Source organism: Uranotaenia lowii, chromosome 2 (assembly GCF_029784155.1).
Source record: "Uranotaenia lowii strain MFRU-FL chromosome 2, ASM2978415v1, whole genome shotgun sequence".
In the NCBI taxonomy this organism is placed as follows: domain Eukaryota; kingdom Metazoa; phylum Arthropoda; class Insecta; order Diptera; family Culicidae; genus Uranotaenia; species Uranotaenia lowii.
In genome coordinates, this window is record NC_073692.1 from 1919595 (window position 1) to 1942071 (window position 22477).

Genomic DNA, 22477 nt, shown 5'->3' on the forward strand with positions numbered 1-22477 from the left:
AAACAAGAAGTCGGATTTCTCCCTTTCTTAGGTGGTGTGCGATAGGAACAGAATGCAATCAAATTATTCTAACGCATAACTGAATGATTCGCACTTTATGGTTTTATCGGTTATACGTCAGTTTCCGTGGATCTAGATTAAGTTTTGCACTATATTTTTATCAAATTTTAAACACGAAGCACTTTTTCAGTAAGCTCAAAATATTTTGTGAACCGTGGAATGGGTGTTCGCATTTTATTGATAGAAGTGCCAAATACTTTGCAATAAAATTAGGCCCCAGTCATACACAGAAAGCTCAATTGCACTGCTGGGTGATAACGTGCGTAAGGGAACGAAATGCCATTGTGTGAACCGTTTTCTACGATGGCACTTTCTTCTTATGTATCTCATCTCATTGATATGCCGAAGAGTCTTGAGGACTAATGATGTGCGAGCTCCTCAAAGGCGGTTCCATTCACTCACGACCATACAAAGTTGCACACACACATACAACACACACACACACACCCATTGTGGGCAGACATTCGAATGAAGCGCCGCTTTTCGATAAATAGAGATTACGAATGATGATGACGCCTAATGTGGTGGAATGTGTTGATGCTACCAGGAATTTTCGAAGCTTTCACTAGTTATGGTACCTGGCTGTGATGTTTTGAAGTGCTAATTAATATTCGCGCATACAAAGAACACTTTCGGTTTTCCCCCGAAGCCAAAAATGCCTCACACATACGAAGGGTGTAACCAATTATTTTTTCTGGGAAATTTATCGAGCAAGAGCATTGACGGTTTGGGAAAGTTTCATCGTTAAAAATTCAAGAGTCATATTTGTTAAAATTTGTCAAATGCGTTTCAACTGAGTGAAAGTGTCGGATGTGACTTTAGAAAAGCTACTGAGATTCAATAAGGGACAAATGACTAAACATTTTCAGCATTACTTCGGTGGACCTTCTAGAATGGTTGTTAAAGTCAGTGACCTGGAACGAATCGGCCCCTATTTAACGTCCATCGATGTTGCTCTATGGCGCAAAGCACTGCTAATGGATAATTCATGTTAGGAGGCATTATCGTGAAATAAAGAATGATAATTCTTTTCACAGTTCTTCTCATCGCAAGCAGTGTCACTTTTTACAATATAAAGCTCATCTTGTGCACCAGAAGTAAGCAACCTTTTCAACCAACGGGAAAATTTTAATTTTGAAATTTTTTGGTGGGCCGCATTATTAGGGGGAACCCTAATAATTTGTAAAGTTGCATCGATGGTTATACGGAAGTATGTATGTATGTATGGATTTATGTTTGACCCACTAGTGGCTGATAGGTCTTTCCACCCGAGTCGGTACGGGAAGTCTCGATCGCGCATTCAAATATTGTTCATCCTTAACTCATTAACAATAATTGTAGCACAACCAAGGGGTCCGTTACCACTGGCTTGGGACAGGTTTGACTCATCTCTCTACCTTCAAACTGTTCGAAACAAAAAATAAGAATCCTGGAAAGGTACCTAAGTAACCTGCTCGAGATTCCAAATTAGCCGAGATACTCCGGCTAGCTTGAACCCACAATCCATTGTATATCAGTTTTCCGTTCGTTCGATGCCCTGTCCTACCCCCTACTAAACCCCAAGAATAGAGTTAAGCTATTTTCTATTCAAATCAGGAAGTTTGAAATTTAGAAAAGAATGGTAATATAAAAATTTCAAAACCATAAGAAAAATACGGAACGAGCTCACCAACTTCAACAGCATGAGAGCAGCGTCAACAACGGTAAAACCCCTTTTCCCATAAATCATCAAGAACCAAAATTCATACATAAAAAACTAACAAAACACGTCGCTTCTACAACCACGTGGCAAGCACACTTTTAATGAAATAAATCTTATTTCACCGAGAATTCCCGGAGCATCCGGTGACACTTTAACAGTTCATCTGGTGAGACATCACTTTTCATCACTCTTTGAAAACTTCAAATTTACATAGTAAAATATATTATTTTATTATGTTTTCGCGGAACGAGAGTAAAACGCGTGCGATTGGCAACAGTCATCGCTTTCTTGGAGAAGGCTAAACGTTTTCCTCCTATCATTGATTAGACGACATAATCAAATATTTTCGACATTTCATAATTCCAGGAAACTTACACTTATCGGTATTTTCCGATTTTGATTAAACATGTTAAACAACTCGACTTTTTTGTTGCTGGAATACTTTTGACATTAATCGCAGCAAGCATAGCAATACATCGAAAGTGTCGACGAATACTTATTAATTCCAAGGTCACAATTTCTCAAATATTTTTCCACCCAATTGGCACACAAACCGAACTTTCTTCGAAATTGTGAAAATATTTTCACTAAGAACTAAACGAGAAACTTTTTTAAATCTCGAACCTCAGATAGTCGCTTATAAATTCGGTACTAAATGCTACATTTCCATTGATTGATTTAAACAGTTTCTTCAGAAGAAAAAACTCCATAACCGTTCCAACAACCGTTCAAGCTTTCACAGATGGATCCGACAAAACAGATTTAAAAGACCTGGCCTATTTTTTTGTTCCCCAACCGGTACGATTCTTCTCAAACGATCCGATAACTGCTTTTTGTAAAAAAAATTCGACCATTTCAGCACTTAAACTGGTTAAGAAAATAAAATTTTCACGAGCGAAAAAAAACGCGTGCGTTGCCACCAAGTCAACGCTTGCTTCTCTCTGTTGTATGGATGGTTATACGGAAGTATGCTTAAATGATTTTGGTGATTCTTCGAATAATTTTATTTTTCATTTCATTTGAACTCCTTCGCGAACATCAGGTACCAGAAAGAAATTTTTGAAAACCAACCAAATACTTACATTTAAATTTAAAACTAAAAAAAATAATCAAAGAATTTATCTAATGTCAATGGCTTAGCATTCTTTCAAGCAGGAGGAAGTTAATCAATGGAAATTTTCCTTTATACTCGGCATTTCTTTAAAAAAAAAAATACGTTGCTTGTTCGTTTTTTTCTAACACAATTTTTTTTTATCAGAAACGTCATTTTTTCGAAGCCTTTGTACAATTGTTTGTGATACTTCTATTTGAAAGTTTTGTGGAGCTATACCACAGCGATAATTAACAGTAAGAAAAGTATATTGTTTGAAAACATCAAAATTCGCTAAGTAGGCGTCGATTGAACAAAGTTTCAATTTTATTGCGAAAAAGTTGAAAATAAGTAATATAGTAAACTTCCACCTGATGGCCTTACTCCCAATCATAGTACTTTGAAATATACAAGGTAGGCCATTCCGCTCTCTTTCAACGTATTGGTAAGAGGCCCGAAAAATAGTTATTGAAAAAACTGGCAAATGTATGGAATTAATCAAAAAATCACATTTTTCATAAAATTGACAAGAGATAAAATTATGAGAAAAATATGCACTGATGCATTTTAACACTAAACATACCGACACTTTGTATATACCTATTCATACCGCGAGCGGTCAAATGACGGCAAACACCGTTTTCGCTAAAACTCCCTTGTTTCTCAACCGATTTCTACCAAATTTATAGTTTTGAAAAGCTTATAACTCGACTCAAATATGTTTCTCAGACAATTTTCAGCTACAATCAATAACTTTAAAGTTATTTACAATACAAGAAAAATTTTATGAAAAAACATGCTTCAGGACAAAGGTTGTAAATCAGTTATTAGGTGCTCGAAAAAAATTTCACATAGTGCCTGAGAAAGCTGAAGTTAGAAGCTATATGTTGCACATATGGAAAAAATTTTTAAAAATTTTCTAAGATCATGGCCACAAAAAATGTAAAAAAGTTGTGTAAAACTCGTACTTTTCAATCAATTAACCGCCAAAGCTGTTCCTGTTACAGTAGAAAATTTTGAAAAAGTGAATTGGAAAGTAAACGTAATTTGTCACATTTTGGCATCTTTAGATTTTTAAAATACTAAATACATAATTTTTGACGGCTTTTCAAAGGTAGTTGTTTTGCGAACTTTTTATGAATCTGGATTTTCTGAGACAATCCCTACACCCAAATTCAGCTTTGCACTGGATTTTGAGTACGTTAACGTAAGGTTTAGGCAATAAAACTATATGCAAAAGAAAGCAAATTTCATGCCGGTTCTAGTGATGTAACTGCATTGGCGGTGCAATGCTTTACAAAAATATAATAAATATATTTCTGAAAGTAAAACTAGAAAATTTGAGCTTATGCTTGTTTGTTTTTTTTTTGTTTCTTTTAATCCGTCTTCGTGTGCAAAATAGCTTTGAGATATTACCACCCACTGCGCCCGTCTGCCAAGCAAGAATTTGTGCTGACTTCTCAAAATTCAGAAACTAGTTCACTGTTTTATTTATCATATTTTTGCCAAGCATTGCACCGCCAATGCAGTTACACCACTAGAAACGGTATGAAATTTTCTTTCTTTTGCATATAGTTTTATTACCTAAACCTTACGTTAACGTACTCAAAATCCAGTGCAAAGCTGTGCTTAGGTGTAGGAATTGTCTTAGAAAATCCAAATTGATAAAAAGTTCGAAAAACAGCTACCTATGAAAAGTCGTCATAAATTATGTACTTCGTATTTCAAAAAATCTAAAGATGCCAAAATGTGACAAATTACGTCTACTTTTCAATTCACTTTTTCAAAATTTTCTACTGTTACGAGAACAGCTTTGGCGGTTGATTGATTAAAAAGTACGGGTTTTACACAACTTTTTTACATTTTTTGTGGCCATGATCTTAGAAAATTTTCAAAAATTTTTTCCATATGTGCAACATATAGCTTCTAACTTCAGCTTTCTCAGGCACTATGTGAAATTTTTTTCGAGCACCTAATAACTGATTTACAACCTTTTCCCTGAAGCATGTTTTTTCATAAAATTTTTCTTGTATTGTAAATAACTTTAAAGTTATTGATTGTAGCTGAAAATTGTCTGAGAAACATATTTGAGTCGAGTTATAAGCTTTTCAAAACTATAAATTTGGTAGAAATCGGTTGAGAAACAAGGGAGTTTTAGCGAAAACGGTGTTTGCCGTCATTTGACCGCTCGCGGTATGAATAGGTATACCACATACGTTATTCGAAAACCGTAACACTTAAAAAAAATTTAAAAACGCAAAAATACTTGCATTTCAAAAACAAAAATAGTCCTGTCGTTACATTTGCGAAAAAACAATTATATAAGGCGTAATCATCGTTTAAAGTTCTAAAACCGTCATTTGACCGCCTCGGGTACGTTTAGTGTTAATGCAACGAAAAAATATTTGGGGTTTCAACACTGATATTTTTGACTTGAGTGGCCTTTTTTTATTGTGATTTGAATAATAATAATTCAAACAAATTGTCTTTTCATTACAGAAATACGAAGTATTTAAGATCATTTATTAAATGTTTCACATAGACATAAGAAAATATTACATTGCTTGCTTTCAAAAAAAGAGGGTCATCGATGAAAATTACTTTTGAATGGTCATTATTTATGGTTTAGATTCGAAAATCCAATGCAAAAAATAGTGTTGAATTCAATGATTTAGCAACAGGGAATTGGTTTGGAAATGAGATACCATTTATTCATTTCTGTTCGTCAAGTCCTTATAAGCTAACTTAGACCTATAGCGATAACAATCTTGTCGCTTAACCTAGGTGATTCTCAACTCAGAATCATTCCTTAATTTCTATCATATTCTGGGCTAACCACCCAGAATAAACTGCCAACACTGCAGGGTAACTCATAACCACTTGCTGTGTTGGCTGAGTTTAGCGTGCATGATGACAACATTTATATTGTTGTTATCATCATTGATCATCATTAACTGTCAACCGCTATTGTTCTCAATATGCGAATTGACGAAAGAGGACGAAACCAAAACAATCGGTTTTGGTTTTGTTCCAATGTGGCCGCGAAATTCCAGTCCAGAAAATCGTGAGTATCAACAAATAGTTTCCGGTGAACCTGAAAAATCAATTTGAACTTTTCGCCTCATATTGTTTTCATTATTAAATACTGGCGTTAAGATTAAACGAAATTAAAATACTTAGAACAAACGAAAATGAAACATGATCTTGAAATTTCAAATCAGTCCATGGTTCACCTGCAACCCAACAGCACTTTGGGAGCAAAACGGTTCTGGACTGGTTCGGAAGGCGAAGTGCCAGCCCATTTGATTCGTACAACTCCAACAATTTCACACGCGATTACGACTTGCGTTTATTGCACTCCACTTGAAGAATCGACTGATATGAAAGAATTTACCGCCCTGTCAAAATTATTGAAACTTGATCATTAAAAATGAAGGAAAAGTTAATTTAGGAAAATCTCGAAGCAAAACACGACCGCGGAAAAATATGCGACCTCACTCGAGGCATAGAAAAATTCACAATTTGACAGATTTTTAAGCAAATATTACAAAATTCAAAATTGCAGTTTGACTTAATGGCTCTAGAAATATTCTATTGAGTTCAAAGATTTGACTTTCTTAGCAGAGAGAGCTAAGTTGGCCTTGCTCGAATACGGTAGTTTTTTTTCCACGGTCACGTTTCGCTCCGATAATGGGGTATGGTAGCGAGAATTTAATTTTACTCTTTTTAAGAAAATTCCTTTCTTCAAACAAGACAGTGCAGTGAATTAATAAAATTCCATTGAGACAATAAACGCCATATTTATTAACTTAGTTTCAAGTTTTCCTGACGTTCATTGAGATCTATTAAAAAAATGCCAGTGTCGGTCGCTGTATTGCTCGGATTGCTTACATTTCTTCAAAAGCAAGGAAGAGTTTTTGGTCAACAAAGGAATCACCGTCTGCTAAGTAGAACTTGAAGCATTTGTTGATAAAACTTCCATATATTTGAAATTCATTATATAACAAGTAAAATAGCTTTTCTTTCATGGAATCATGCTTCGGTATCTTTCAGGATTCTTTATATGTTTTGATCAGTTGGAAGTGAGTTGGGTAAGTCAAACCTGACTTACGGACTTGGTAAAGCATGGATCACTACAAATCTTGACGCATTAAAACGGGTCTAACTCGGAGCTATATAAACGAAATAAAAATGTTTTGTACTTGAAATGTAGGGTTTTTATTGCACTTTAAAGGAAAAATAATAAAAAAAATATTCCGATGTTGTTTTGATGAATTTTCGAACTTTTGGTTGAGTATCACTCATTATAGTTTGAACACCCTATTCGCTGACCTCAGCGGCCATTTTGTTCCACAATCTCTTCATCTCTGTTGCTTCCCGAGTCGTCCTACCATTCTTCTTCATCTTCTGCTTGACAATTGCCCAAAATTTTTCGATAGGGCGGAATTGAGGGCAGTTGGGTGGGTTGATGTCCTTTTCAACAAAATCCACCCGTTGGCCCAATACCACTGTAGAATCTCCTAGCTGAAGTGGCAGCTTGCCAAATCTGGCGAAAACTTAACTAGTCCTTTGTGAGATCTAATGTACGATAAAAAAAAGGTTTTCAGGCATTCCTCCTTGTAAATTTCGGAGTCCATGGTCTTGTTTTTCACAAAAACCGGAATTTTTCGTCCGCAGCTGCAAATACCTTGCCAGATCAAACACTTTCTTGCAAACTTATCAGCAAAAACGAATTTGAAGTTGCCGGGGACATCACCATGACCAGTGCAGTGCACCACTGCAGTGGCTTTACATAATTTTTGGCCAGAAAGGTGCCCAAAATCCATCTTCACGTACGTTTCGTCATCCATGAGGATGCATCCGTCGAACTTCGTTGGAATCTTGTTGTATAACTTGCGGGCACGTCCTTTGGCTACTAAATTCTGCTTCAATGTCCAGTTTGGTTGCTCACTGGTCTGATAGGGTCGTATTCCTTCGCGTAGACCAGGGGTCGGGGAACTTTTTGAATCATTACCCAGAAACATTTTTATTTAAGTTTATATTACCCCATGACGAAGAGCAAAAAAACGAAATTGTTTTTTTTTTTCAGAATCTTCATATTATGCCCTATGATAATTTTGAAAAGAAAACAATAACAAAAAAATTAATTCAAACCTCATTTATAAGGTTTATTGATAAAAAAAACCTCGTAATACATAACGATGAAAATAGTAATAGAAGACATATAACAAATTACAAATTTGGGATACTGTAACAAATAATAAAAAAAATTATCATTTTAATAATAGAAGGTAGTAATAAAAATAACAATAATGGTTGTACAAACAAAAATTTTATTAAAAAAAAGGAAAAAAATAAAACAATCTTTTACGTTTTGGAGAAATGATGTTATTTCATGTTCGAAATAATTGCTTCAAAATTGGGACTTTTTGATGTAAGGGCGATTTGAATACAGTCTTCGGCGTTTAATCGATTTATGTTCGTCGTTTTTCTGTTAATTAGAGTGAAAAAGCCTTGTTCGCACAAATATGTTGTTTCAAAGGGCAGTTATTTTTTAACCGCCTCTTCATGTGCAATTTTGAAAGCCTTTGTAGCTTTTGACATCCACAAAGACAACAGATTTGGTTTGTTCTCAAATTGAAGGCGTGCTTCCGTATAAGACTGAAGTTCGAGAATTGCTTCTGCCAAACCTGAAGGTTCTTCTGGTATCGCAGCAATTTCACAATTAATAGGATCTGCAATCCAACTGACAGTACGTGTATCAAAATCTGGAAAACAATCAGAAAACCGCTTTCTGAGTTCGACAAGATGTCTTACAATTGTATCCTTGATGTCTGCAATAGTAATATTTTCATCATCTTCCAAAAACAAAGCTAATCTTGAAAAAGAAACTATCTTGTTCTGATCTTTTCAGAAAAAATACGTATGAAATAGAGTGGTTTGAATGATAAATGTATAGATAAATGTATTGTATGCGTAAACGAGCTCTCAAAGCGTGTTATTTGAATGCCTCAGGAGGAAATATCCACTTCTACAAATGTCGCTAAATTCTTTTCTTTCGAAATAAACCCAACAAATTCATAAAATTACAAAATTAAAATATACAATTTTACTCACAAAATATTTACTGTTACCCCTAAGAATTTCACTTTTACCCCATTTGGGGTAATTTACCTCGGTTCCCCGACCGCTGGCGTAGACGAATTCTGCTGACGGTGCACCGGTCGGCGTTGAATTTCTTGGCAATGTCATAGTCCGACTACCGTGTGTTTTCCTTGATCGTTCTCAACACCTTCAAATGCAGTTTCCGATCCTTAATTCCACTATGACGCTTGGTATGAACCTGCCGATCTATAGTACGCATCTCACGGAAATGTTTGAGAACGCTTCACACGGTTGATTTGACCATTTTTAACGATTTCGCGATTTTTGAACCCGACCACGTCGGGTTTTTGACGTGGGTGTTCAAAATTTATTTTCATCTCGCGGCTTCCATCACGTGTAACTTTTTTGAAACAAAACGAATCGTAATGAAACTTTCAGCACTGGTAGAAGAAACATTCCTCTACAAAGTGCTGCCAAAACATTCCAGATCCGACAACTAGGAGCACTATGGTAAAATAAATAGTGCGTCCAGATTTTTAGTGATCCATGCTTTAGTGTTGCAAATATTGTTGATGAGTTAAGCATGAACATTATTAAATATGCGATACATATATAAATATATACGTGTCAAAGATTTGATTTCCTTAACTCAATTTTCAAAAGAGTTTCTAAAGCTGATTTATGAAAATCTTATGACATTGGTATTGTTGATTGCCAATTTTAAAGTAAAATGTCTCAATTCATCGATGAATTTTACGTAAATAGCATTCATCAGATTACCATCACAGAATGTACGAATCAAATCACAGAATGACAGCTATTGATTTTGCAAATAAGCCTTTATGTTGAATTTGATGGATTAATTGAATTTTCAAAATCAAAAAATCACCTAAACATTTTTATCGTACCACATTATTCTGCTTGAAATGAGCAAAATAGTACTTCGAAGTAAGCCATGACTTTTGCGCAAAGCACGCGTTTTTGTTTTCATCCAACAAAAATTTTAATTTAATTAAATTAAACAAGAGTGGAGTCCCCTAAAAAGTGGAAAATAATTGAATAAGTGACCGGTGGAAGTTCCCGGAGAGGTTTGTGCTTTGTTTCAGAATGTTGAAACCTGGTTAGGGGAGGTCCGAAGGTTCTAAACGACTCTCAGAATCGACTAAAACGACAGTCAGGAGGAGTTTCCAGTCTGAAACAACAAAGTCTTATTTGGTGAGATCCAACCTTTTGTACTATTTTAAACGTTCTAATGGTACCTATAATTTTCTTAATATACCATGTAATGAGATCAGGATAGCAATTTTCAAATGATGTTGTATTTAGGTATAAAAGTAATCGATATGAAGCGTTTGGTAGGGAACTCCTCGCTCTATTCCTCCCTTTGTTCCAGAATCTTTTGCAATGCTTGTTTTATGTAACAGATGTTAGGTTGAAAACAAAAATTAAAGCCGCAAGTCTTTTCATTTTCCATGATACTTACATACATGTTTTGGCAATGTTGGTAAAAGAAGAAGAAGAAGAAATGAGCAAAATATTGCTTCACAACTGGGTTTGGAAAAGCTTGTAAACAACTTTCATGAATTTTGTATTTCAGATTGGCTGTTAAAAGTATGGAAAATCTGAGTGAATAAAATAGTCTTAAAACACTTTTGACAATAATATTCATTTTTTGAAGAAAATGCAAAAAAAAGCTAAAAATCTTTATTATTGGAGGACAAATGCAACTGCGAACAGTCAATTGCATATTTGATGCAATCATCGAAATATCTTTGTTTAGTATGGACACGTGTTTTAATTTAATCAAGAAATACTTAACTTCAATTTAAGAATGGCCTCGCGGGTCGCACAAAAGTGTCTTAAGCGTGCGGTTTGTGGGCCTCCTGTTGCTCATCAACCCTGTTGTAAACCGTAGTTGACCTGAATTAAATATGTTACTTACTTACTTACTTAATGATCCCGCGCCGATCCTCCGGTGCATAGGGCCGTGGTAAAAGACCTTCACTGTTGACGATCCGGAGCCAGCGTCTTCGTCTGGTCCCAGTGAAGATTCTCGTCGACAGTTCGGATTTCAGCGGCTAGGCTTCGCCGCCACGAGTTTCTGGGCCTGCCTCTTCTTCGATGACCTTCTGGATTCCAATCTAGCGCCTCTCTGCAAATCTCGTTTTCATCTTTTCGCAGCGTGTGCCCAATCCATCTCCACTTACGTTCCCGAATCTCGATTTCTAGCGCCCTTTGATGACACCGGCGATGTAGTTCCTCATTCAAGATCCAGTTGCCAGGCCACCAAGCGCGGATGATATTCCGCAGGCAGCAGTTTACAAATACTTGCAGTTTCAGCGTCGTCATCGCATATGTGCACCAAGTTTCGCACCCGTACAGCAATACGGATTTGACGTTTGAGTTGAAGATTCGGATTTTTGTTCGTAGAGAGATCTGGCGTGACCGCCAAATGTTTCGGAGACTCGCAAACGTAAATCGGGCCTTTCTGATCCGGGTTTCGATGTCTTTCCTGGTACCATCATCAGGCGTTATCTGGCTACCAAGATTCTGGAAGCACTCCACTTTCTCAACTTGTTGCCCAGCTACCATGAAACTGGAGGGATTTCCTGTGTTGATCTCGATCGACTTGGTCTTTCCGACGTTGACTTTGAGACCTGCTGCCTTGGAACTTTCGATGAGGTCGTCAACCGTAGTTGACCTGAATTAAATATGTTACTCTTATTAAAATGCTATAGGGGATTTTTTTTAATTATCTGACGGGTTTGCGCCGGGGGTCTTCAGATTTTCCCCAAAATTGAAAATTTGGTTCATTTTTGCAACTTAAAAACACATGTATTTTTTCAGATTTCTAACATTTATATTTTTTGAGTTAGCTTCGGTTAGATTTTTTTGTAAATAAAAAATAACCATTTTTCAAAGCTACATAACTCTGTTATTTCTCAACGGAAATTATTAAATAGCACATCAAAATGCATTGAAATTTTATCAGCTTTCCAAATGAAATAGTTGGAAAAAATTAAATAATGACCTTCAACATGAAAAGTTGTAAATAAACTTTAAATGGCGTCTAAAAGTACCGTCTGCACCACCGAATATTTTGCAAAAAATACCATTGTATAGCTCGATTCATGATGCAACTTTCATCTGAAGACACCAAAGTGGGCCATTAACACCTTGAAGAGTTATGAAAGAAATAATGACAATAAATCTCTTTTTTTTGCATCGAAAACAAACAATGGTCGAACAAATGCACTCACATATGGAGATAGCAAGCACTCCTAACAACATGGAAACAAAAGAACTTATCAAAGCAGGTAAAAAACACTATTTTTTCGACCTTTTCAGACTGGCCCTACTCGCATAACAGTCCCATATGAATTTTCGTCATTTTAGGTCAACATAAGGCTTGAACATAAAACACTAAAAAAGAGGTTTTGTTCTAGAAATTTCGAAAAAAAATATCAATTCGTGGCTGTCCTATATGAAATATACCTGAATAACAGTCCCATATGTGAAACACCACGGATTTGGTTTCTTTTCAATGCTTCTTTCGGCGAAATAGTCTTTGGTTTATTGCTTTGAATCATTTAAACATTTTTTTAACTCACTTGTTGTCGAATGATGCATCACAGTTTTCGAAGTCAGGTCTGACTTTCTTAGGAATGACTTCCTGAGCGAAAAACTATCGGATGCTATCAAAATCGTAAAAAGATTCAACTTACAATGTGGAATTCACGATATTTTTTGCAAAAGTAAATTTCTTTTTCTGACAATTGAATTTGGAAGTTCAAAAATGATCAAATTTGAGTCTTAGAAGTTAGCTTGGTGAGAAAAATATATTCTGTATGGGACTGTCATGCTAGTAGATTTGAAAAAGGTTTCAAATATGGTCGATTAATAGTCATGAATAAAAATGATGCTTTCGACCTTACCAATAACCCAATTTCGAAAATTTCAGGTCTAACGATTTATTATGACAATCTAGAAACGATTTTCGTTTATGCTGAAAGTGGTGGTCACAATTTAAAAATACCAAAACAGAAAAAGCTGATTGTCTCGCTTGCTTGTTTTTGTATATGGGACTGTTATGAAAGTAGGGGCAGTAGATTGTTGCAGCTTAACTGACTTCATGTTATATCCAAAAATCTAATAATGTTTTCGTTTATACCCAGTTTTGCACCTGGTCACAACAAGCTATGCACATTTTACTGTCATATTTAGAAGTTTATGCGCTAAGTTTTGCATCCGTAATTCCCCAGATTTGATTTAAAATGGACGGTGGAACACTGAAGATTCGTGTGGGAGCGATCGAGGTAGCAAAACACTGACGACGAATTATGTTCGTTCTAGTATGGTAAACCTCAAAACTGGGCGAATGTAGAAAACGGATACCGTAAAAGTATCATATTTTCATCATTTTACAGCCTGGGCTGGCCATACTGAGCTATTCGATTATTTCTACAACATTTGTGCCACTTTCTCATACTTTTTTGATCAATGGGAAAGGATTTTGGTGTCCAGTGCTTAGCTCCCGATATAAAAACTATGTTAAGCACGTCTATATTTCATTTTTTAATCACATTTTTGTGATCCCAAACACAGGGACTGAACCTTCTACTATTAGCATTGATTATGCTTTACAATGATATTTGATCGAAAAGTTAATAAGTTATATAGTATATGTCCAGGTTGTAAAAGCAACATTCCCATTATTAGTTATATCACATTAACAATACGATACTTAGAATTTTTGTTAAAATTTAAAGTCAGTTGTGCTGCAAACACTCTACAAAGCACGAAAAAGTAGTGTTTTTTACCTGCTTTGGTAAGTTCTTTTGTTTCCATGTTGTTAGAAGTGCTTGCTATCTCCATATGTGAGTGCAGTTGTTCGACCACTATTTGTTTTCGATGCAAAAAAAGAGATTTATTGTCATTATTTCTTTCATAACTCTTCAAGGTGTTAATGGCCCACTTTGGTGTCTTCAGATGAAAGTTGCATCATGAATCGAGCTATACAATGGTATTTTTGCAAAATATTCGGTGATGCAGCCGGTACTTTTAGACGCCATTTAAAGTTTATTTACAACTTTTCATGTTGAAGGTCATTATTTAATTTTTTCCAACTATTTTATTTGGAAAGCTGATAAAATTTCAATGCATTTTGATGTACTATTTAATAATTTCCGTTCAGAAATAACAGAGTTATGTAGCTTTGAAAAATGGTTATTTTTTATTTACGAAAAAATCTAACCGAAGCTAACTCAAAAAATATAAATGTTAGAAATCTAAAAAAATACATGTGTTTTTAAGTTGCAAAAATGACCCAAATTTTCAATTTTGGGGAAAATCTGAAGACCCCCGGCGCAAATTGTCAGATAATAAAAAAAAATCCCCTATATCATAAGATTTGATTTTTTTTGTAAAAGTTTGAAGAATAACAAAAGTAACTTGCTTTGAAACACTTTTGTTCATTAGATTGATCTCAGTAATTACAAGACATCCACCTTCCGATTAACCTTCCGAACCCTTCAGGGCAATACTATCCTGAATCCACACCGCACCACAAAGCGATTCCCAGAATGGGTATGCTTCCAAAAGTGAACATGGCAAACATGCCGCTTGGATCAGTCGGAAATCAATTTATTGCCCCCAGTAATTGCATAGCCGGAGCCGGAGAGTAATGACTTTTAAATTGTTCCGATGAAGGAGGACTTTGGGTAGTAATTGTTCGAAGCCTAACTTCAGCCGGACTAGCGAATTTGCAACTAAGAAGATTTTAGCAATGAATAAAATTGAAATTTGGATCTAGTTGCAGTCTATCATAGAACTTTTTTAATATTTGACTGATTCAAATCATAATCTGATATGGCAAAATGGTAGATAAAAAATGGCCAATGGTTGATGTTACTATTGTGCAAAAATCGATTTAGGTAAATATTCGATGCAAATTTCAAGAATCCATCGAAACAACAATTTGTTTATGTATTTTTCCCTCAAACATTTATTTTAAAAAACCATTCAAAAACGTATTTTAACCCATTTTGTATATTTTTTCCTCATGGAGAAATCGGAAATTGCATGTGACCAGATTCGAAGTGGTACAATTCTCACTGAAATCATTCGCATCTCCAATGATTTTAATTTTCCGATTAAAATCCAAAGCATTTTTCAAAATGCTTAGCGAGCCTCCAGTTATCACCAGTTAAAACCAAAATAGACAGTTTCAAGTAAAATAAAGTGAAAATGGCCCTTAAGTCAAATGATACACAAGCTAGAATTGACCTCGAAGAGGTTCATGGGAAAGATATGTGAAGTTATTCGTCAAACGTTGATTGTAAAAATGCCCGAAGCAGTTAAAGTTCACTTTAAAACAGGAGCCCTTCTAAATCTAGCGATAAATTCAAGCGAACTATTTTGCTATTGTACTTCTGGTGGCGATGCGTAGCGTCCTTCCTGCGAAAACAAATTGAACCGATTATCAAATCCCTCGCCCTTCTCACTCACTCTGCTTTCATATTTCCCGGAACGACTTAGTTTGGAGGACTAGAAAATTCGCTTTAACCAGAAAAGAACCTGGCTGTTTGCCTTCAGGGGAGCCATTTTGAGATCATTTTTGGTCGTTTCTTTATTTATTTTTACCATGCGTTCTATTTTCCAGGATCAAACAGGTTCGATGGTGGGATTTGTTATTTGAAGTCGAAAAAGGATGCGGATTAATGTAGACTTTGTATCCTTGAGGATTCGAGCCCAAATAATCGGAAAACTAGATAGCAGACATCCCCGAAGGGTTCTACTTGAATCGAGAACTATAAAAAAACGCTTAATCGCGCGTCTAAAGGTCAACGACCAGGCTATTCACAATTTAAGTTTGATGAACGCTAAATGAAATAATAAAATGAAATTAAAAAACTTAACTATAAATTATCAATGCTGGTCTTTAATATACCATTATTGCATTAATCATGTAAAGTTTTCATGAGTCAGGAAAAAATTCAAAACATTGAAAAAGCAAAAACGAATATTCAATTGTTTTCAAACGGGACACTATATCAACAACGAAACCACCGACATTACACAATCAAGATTTGCTTTGCACCTACATTATAGATGCAAAATTTTGAATTTATAATTTTGAGCTCCTGAACAGCTTCAGCTTTTCTTAGTCTTTTTCAAGAAAACGGATGCTTCAAGAAGATCCAGCCCATCCATGTTGATTGAAGCAGAGAAAGCACAGAAAAACAATCTCGCATGCAGCAGGCAGAGCGTAGGGGTTGATGGAAATTAACAAGCCAAGAAGAGGAAGGAAGCTCTGTGCAGGAAAAACTTATCCTTAAATCATGCTGCTGCTTCCCAGTGAACCAGTTTTCCGTATGTATTGCCTTGTTCCGTGGCAAGCAAACGTCCGTGGTGGTGGGTTCGTTTGCTGTTTTCGGAATTGCTGTTGACGAGTTTTATCAGTTGTTCAAACAAATAACTTTTACCCGAAACCACATCGCAGTAACCAATCGTCTCGGAGCTGAAGCTAGAGATCCCGGAAATGGGTTGCCATGACTTTTTTCCCTTCTATTCTGCGTGTTGTTGGTACGAGTTTTTGTTTTGTGTACACAATGAATTTCGTGATGATGACCCCGGGCTGCTTCGTTTCGATTGTCTTTAACCGAACCTCGTGTATTCAGTTGGAATAGAAAATCGAGTTTGGTGGTAATATTGATGTTTTTGTTGTTTTTATTTTCGATATAGTTCTTGCTGACGCAGCAGGCCACGTCATTATGGTTCTTAAGCAATGATTCGAAGAGGTAAGCTTTGGTTAACTGGTCTTGAGCACGAAAAAACATTAATTTGATGATTACTCCTAAACTGGCTTATACTCGTAGCTGTTGCTCTTGCTCGAAATTTATCCATGATTTTTTCGCATGATAAATTATATAAAAATGATAAGCACTAGGAAAACTGTGAGCTATTGGTTGAAATGAATAGCTAGAAATTCAATCAAATGAAATATGAATAAAAACTTCGTGCAAGGTGACTTCAAATGACATATTAAATCGAAATTCATTTCGACATAATCAAAACCGAAGGGATTTCAATTAACCGAATGGTCGAAATTTATTGGTTGGCGGTTTTGATTTCCGATCGGTCCATTTATTCTGTTTGAAATTCGAACACTTCAAAAGCATTTTTCTCACGGTCATGTTTAAAACGGACAGCACCAACATTTCTGGAGTAATTAATTTTAACGGATGGTTTGAAGAGAATTACATATGAGTTGGTTTAATAAATATAAATTTTTGACTACTATAGAAGTTAAAATTCACAACTCATTTTGAAAAAGAAGTCGTTTTCTTTGAAGATCAAACTTACTCATATTACCTTGGGAAACTTTTCAAAATAAAACGAACAAAATATGTTTGATAATAGGTACCGGTTTTGTCGAAAGGGTTCAGGGTTACCAACTCTACTAAACTCGGACAAAAATGTTAATGTTCTTTTTTTTCTTATATTTTTATATATAAGAAAAAAAAACTTCAATAAGTTTTCTTCAAGTATCACGAAGTAAATTTTAACGTCGCCTCCTGTGATGATGTCTAGTTTTCAGATGAAGGAAAAACAGCAGCATACGAACAAGGTGAGCTGGGTCCTCGGCGCAAAATTTCAACATTTTGAAGAAAAATGATTTTTTTCAGGTTCCAGTACACAGAAATTTTTTTTGACTATTACGTGTCACTGAAATCGCAACCTTTAAAATAAATCAACCTGTAATTAACAAAACCTGTAATTTTAAATTGTTTTCCTTGAAAGTTAACGAAGATTAATTTATTATTACAGCAAATGTGTTGTAAAATGTTATACACTAAAAATTAAATGACACGTAATTTTTTTTTCGTCCTGTAAAATTACGGTAAATGTCCTGCTCCTTTCTGTTACAGGACATTTGCGTAATATTACAGGAAATAATTTTTGCTTTATAACAACTTCTGTTGTTAACATCCTGCAACGCATGTTTGTGAAGAAATTGTTCGAACTTCATTTATCATCGTTAATTTTTTCCTGAAAATAAGTAGGTTGTCAATGTGGTTCATAGAGAGGTGATGAGGAACTTTAATGTTTCTGTGGTGGTGATAAAATTTAACAAGGAAATCCGGCTGATGACGTAAGTTTGTTACTGCCAGATCCAGAAGGGATCCCGCCTAAGCCCTCGAGTCCCTGGTCGTTCCTCTGGAGACTCAGTGGAGGGTGGGCACACAAGCCCTTGTTTTGATTGGCTGAGCTCGAGCGTGCGATGACAGCGATCTCAAGGTCGGCTCCTGGGCCTAGTTGGCGAATCGGTGTTCTTTTTAAGAAAATAGCTACGCAAATTCATCTGTGTGTGTGTCCGTGTTTAGTGTGAATTTGTGTGATTTTCAGGTACCTGATTCAGCGGCTTCGATGTTGCTCTCGTACGACAGGCGAGGGAGGCTATTTCGTGCTAGCAAGCACGAGTTGGGCTTCAGGAACAAGGCCGTGGATTCTAAGGCAGCACGTGTGGAGCAGATGGAAATACCTTGGCGGAAAGTACCATGCGATGGTAATATTGCCAATCGATGCGTAGCGGGTTCTTGGACGAGCGTGGCGTGGGCAGACTAGAGCGGTTTACTTTTGGCTTATTTCAGGACATGGCCCTCACTTCCGGTATTGGCGAGTGAGATTTGGCTGAGCCAACAACTTCGGGTCCTAAAGGATTACAAACAATAAGCCTTCAATATTTTTATCAGGCTTTCGTTTAACTCTCACCTGATCCTTTTAGTGATATCGACTATCTACTATTATACGAAACTGAATTCCACCGTTATAAGTTACCACTTAACGTCTTGATTTCTGCTCGTCCGAAGCTCGAAGACAATAGGCCGATTCGACGGAAACGATATCATGTCGAACCCCCAATTTTTCGCGCCAAGCCCCCCATCTCTCATTTCCCAACAATTCTCTCGCTCTCCTCCCATAATTTCCTTTTTACTTTGAATTCTTAGACCAGTCGGAATAGTGGCCTAAACAATGTGTCGGAGTGGGTGTTGTGAGGGGTTTTAGTGTGAAGTGCATAATTTTGAATATTTCAAAACAAGTTGACCTAAGTCTAAGGGAAAACAAGCACAAACTCTGGACTCCACAAATACGAACGGTAACAAGTTGCTGTGTTAAAATTGCAGAAGTGTATGAACTTATGTGCGCGAGCTTTCTTTATATTCGCCACCTGGATTTGTAGACAGGTTGGGTATATGAGAAATAAATTACATGTGATGGACCCCAGCAAAGGTTGTAGGTATATTTCTCAACAACTTTGTTATACGTTTCATATACATTATAGAAAGATCGTATGAAACTCGAAAAAACAGCATTTACCTACCAAAGTGGAGGCAATATACATACATATTTTCAACTTCTGGCTAAAGCGATAAAATTATACGATTTGGACGATATAAAACACCATATTCATACATACTGAAAAAATGCCAGAGAGGACCAGTTTTTTTTTCTCTCAACGCATGCGAACCGTTGCCAGCGACAATATTTGCTGCCTCTGTAATTGGGCAATTCTTGCAAATACACCATCTGATTTTTAACAATCTGGTTGCACTTCTGGTCGCAGAGAGAACAACAAAGCTGTTCTCTCACTTGACCCACGCGGGAGAAAGCAAAGGAACGAAATCGTCTTCAAAATCTGCAAAAATGGCGGACTTTTTATCATATCCGATTTAAACCATTTAGTACGACTTCGAGTAACAATTTTTACGACCTTTTACTTGCGTTAGCTGGAATTACGATTCGCAGTAACGTTTTTTATGACTTGAGTTATCATTTTTAATGCGATTTCATGTTTGCTGGGAAATTGGTCATAGCCTACTTTTCTAAAAAATTTCAAACATACAGTATAACATCTTTTACATGAGAATTTGACGCTTGCAGAAGTTCGCGGAAGAAATGTGTTTATATTGTTAGCAAATGAATTTGTAAAATACCAAAAACTTTTCCAAAGTGTCGAGTCGTGAACAGTATACGCGAACAATGTGAAAATTAGTTTAATTTTTGTGTTTTTTAATTTAAAATTGATAAATTAATGTTCTTCATTTCAATGAACTCCTATATATGTGTGACAACTAACAGTGCATCTCATAAAGGAGGATCTCACATCTCATCACATCTCATAAACCAGATGAGTACTGCATGCATACATCTATAAGTTGTTACCTATTGTTTTAGCGCTAAACTTTCCACACCACATGAATTTTTTTTTTCATGGTTGTGTTCCCGCCTGAGCGGTGGTGTTTCGACTCAAACGAGTTGTATTGTTTAATGATTTTATAAGTGCTAGCCGTGCTTCAGATATCATTTATCTATTGTGCTTTGCTGTTAACACAACTGTTAGGTCTTATCCTGCCCGAGTGCATTTACTGATGATGGCCCAAGAAATTGGTAAGTCGTATCATGTGATTGATTTCAACTGTTGACAAAACCATTGTTCTGTTTTAAATATAGAATACAACCTCGACGTAGCTATGGAAGAACAACTTCTTTCCAGTCCCTCGAAAGATAGCTCCAAGAAAGCAGCTAACTCTCCTGTCACAAATGACGATAAGAAGCAACGAAAAGATTTGGACAATTTATATAAAATCACCCTCAAGAGAAATGAAGGCTTCATCGACGAAGGTTATTTCGATAGCCTTTCAACTCAGCTAGTGAACGTTCAGCTGGCCATTCCGGAAAAGGACCCGCAACCAATATTTGTTGGTTCTGGGTTTCTTTCTGGAAAAGCCTGGTTCCACGCAGCGGATAGTTACAGCCTGCAATGGCTTAAATCAACAGTTGCTACGCTACATGCCAATGGTAGGTTCGCTGATCTCGTTGTTTTGCCATTTATGCCTGTTTCTCCACTTCGACGTGCTACTACTTCCGTTCCCAGCGTCCCTCGGTTGGAACGTGATGGAAGGAAAAATTTTCGCCGTATTATTGCAAAACAAAACAAAAATTTAGACATTTATTCGTGGAAGATTGTTAGCATAAGATTGCTGCCTAATGGAAGGTACTGTGTCATCTTTTGTCTGGATGAAGATTCAGTTTCGCAACTTGAGGCCAGAAAATTTTCCGTTTATTATTCTTTATCTCAAATTTCGATAAAAGTACATGCTAAAAAAGCTTAGTTTTATAACTTGAGAAATAAATGAAATTTCTGAAAAATGATTCGAAGTTAATGTGTAAAAAAAGTCTTAATTGCTTAATTGAATTATTAAAATAAACATTTTTGTGATTATAACTGAAGATGTTATTTTACTAACGAAAATCAAATTGTTATTATCTACAAGCAAATATAATACTAGAAAATACTTAGAAGGTTCAAAAACTTTCGTTTAACAAATTAAAATTTATTTAAAAACAATAAGTCAATCCATTTTAAATTCTTAAAAAAAAGATACTTAGTCGAATTATATTTTGATCTTTTTCGTTGATGAAAGTTATTGATTAATTTTAAAATGAAATTATTCTTAAAGTATATTTTTATGAAATTTTATTCTTTCTTTTTTTATGATTACATACAGGTAAATGATGAATTTCATACATAAAAAGGCCAGGCACAATTTTCCCGATCGCTTGGATAACGTGCCGTTATGGAGCCAACTTTTTCTGATACCTGATAAGTTCGAACAATGTTGTTAATGAAATCAGTTTGCAAGACAGGTGTGTTCCTTACAAACAAAATAAACTTTTATTGCAGTTTAAAACGAATCATACCTTGTTCCCTCGATGCTAGGTGCTTACTATTTTCCGAATGCAAATCGTTGACTGTCAACCATTTATAAGCGACTGAGTCATTAAATCGTAGGACCAAACAATAAACAGTTTGAAGCTCAACAACAACACATAATAAAAGCTTGAACCATTAAACGACAAAAGCCCACGGGCAACCACTTCATAAATCTTTTCGGTCCCCCGCCATTCAAGATCCAGCATCCAATTGGGTTTCCATTGCTTAACGGGGGGCTCACCGGGGGTAAATTATACACCAAATGCGATGGGAAAGATACGCAACCGAATTCTCCAAGCCCAGCCCAGTAGAAGTTTAGGATTTCTTCTTGTTCATTAGCATAACAAATGGATCGGCGACCATCGCATCGTTTCGTGGGATCAGAATAATCCTTTTTTGCAACCCCCCGCCCAACTGGGATGCCCTTATTTATCTTCTAAATAAGAGTCTCGGGCATTGGTTGAGCCACGCTTAAACTTTCCATTCCGACAATAAAGAACTGTGTGGGTTGACTAATGGCGGTCAGTGAGGTATCGCCATTGAATTGCAACAAATGAATTTATGACCTTGCCTGATGATAGTGGATGAACTTTGCAATTGTAAGCCTCGAGATTTCAATTAACAGTTTTGTTAGTGCGATCTATTATTGTGAATATTTATAAATAATTAAAGTCGTTGATTCATTTGACTTTTCAACTTCTCTGAGTATCTAACCATGTTAGTTGACTATTTTTTTTGATAA

General features: G+C 35.9%; 1 protein-coding gene across 1 annotated transcript; it reads left to right on the top strand.

Annotated features, from left to right (window-relative positions):
- The first annotated feature begins 20491 nt into the window (after positions 1 to 20491).
- LOC129748533 (uncharacterized) lies at positions 20492 to 21133 on the top strand. The gene has a single exon (XM_055743187.1). It carries the CDS (start codon positions 20492 to 20494, stop codon positions 21131 to 21133), a length of 642 nt encoding a protein of 213 aa, XP_055599162.1.
- The last annotated feature ends 1344 nt before the right edge of the window (positions 21134 to 22477 follow it).

What these genes read in the sequence shown, in the direction of transcription:
- LOC129748533 (XM_055743187.1), top strand. Translation starts at nt 20,492, where the DNA reads ATGGAAGAACAACTTCTTTCCAGTCCCTCGAAAGATAGCTCCAAGAAA.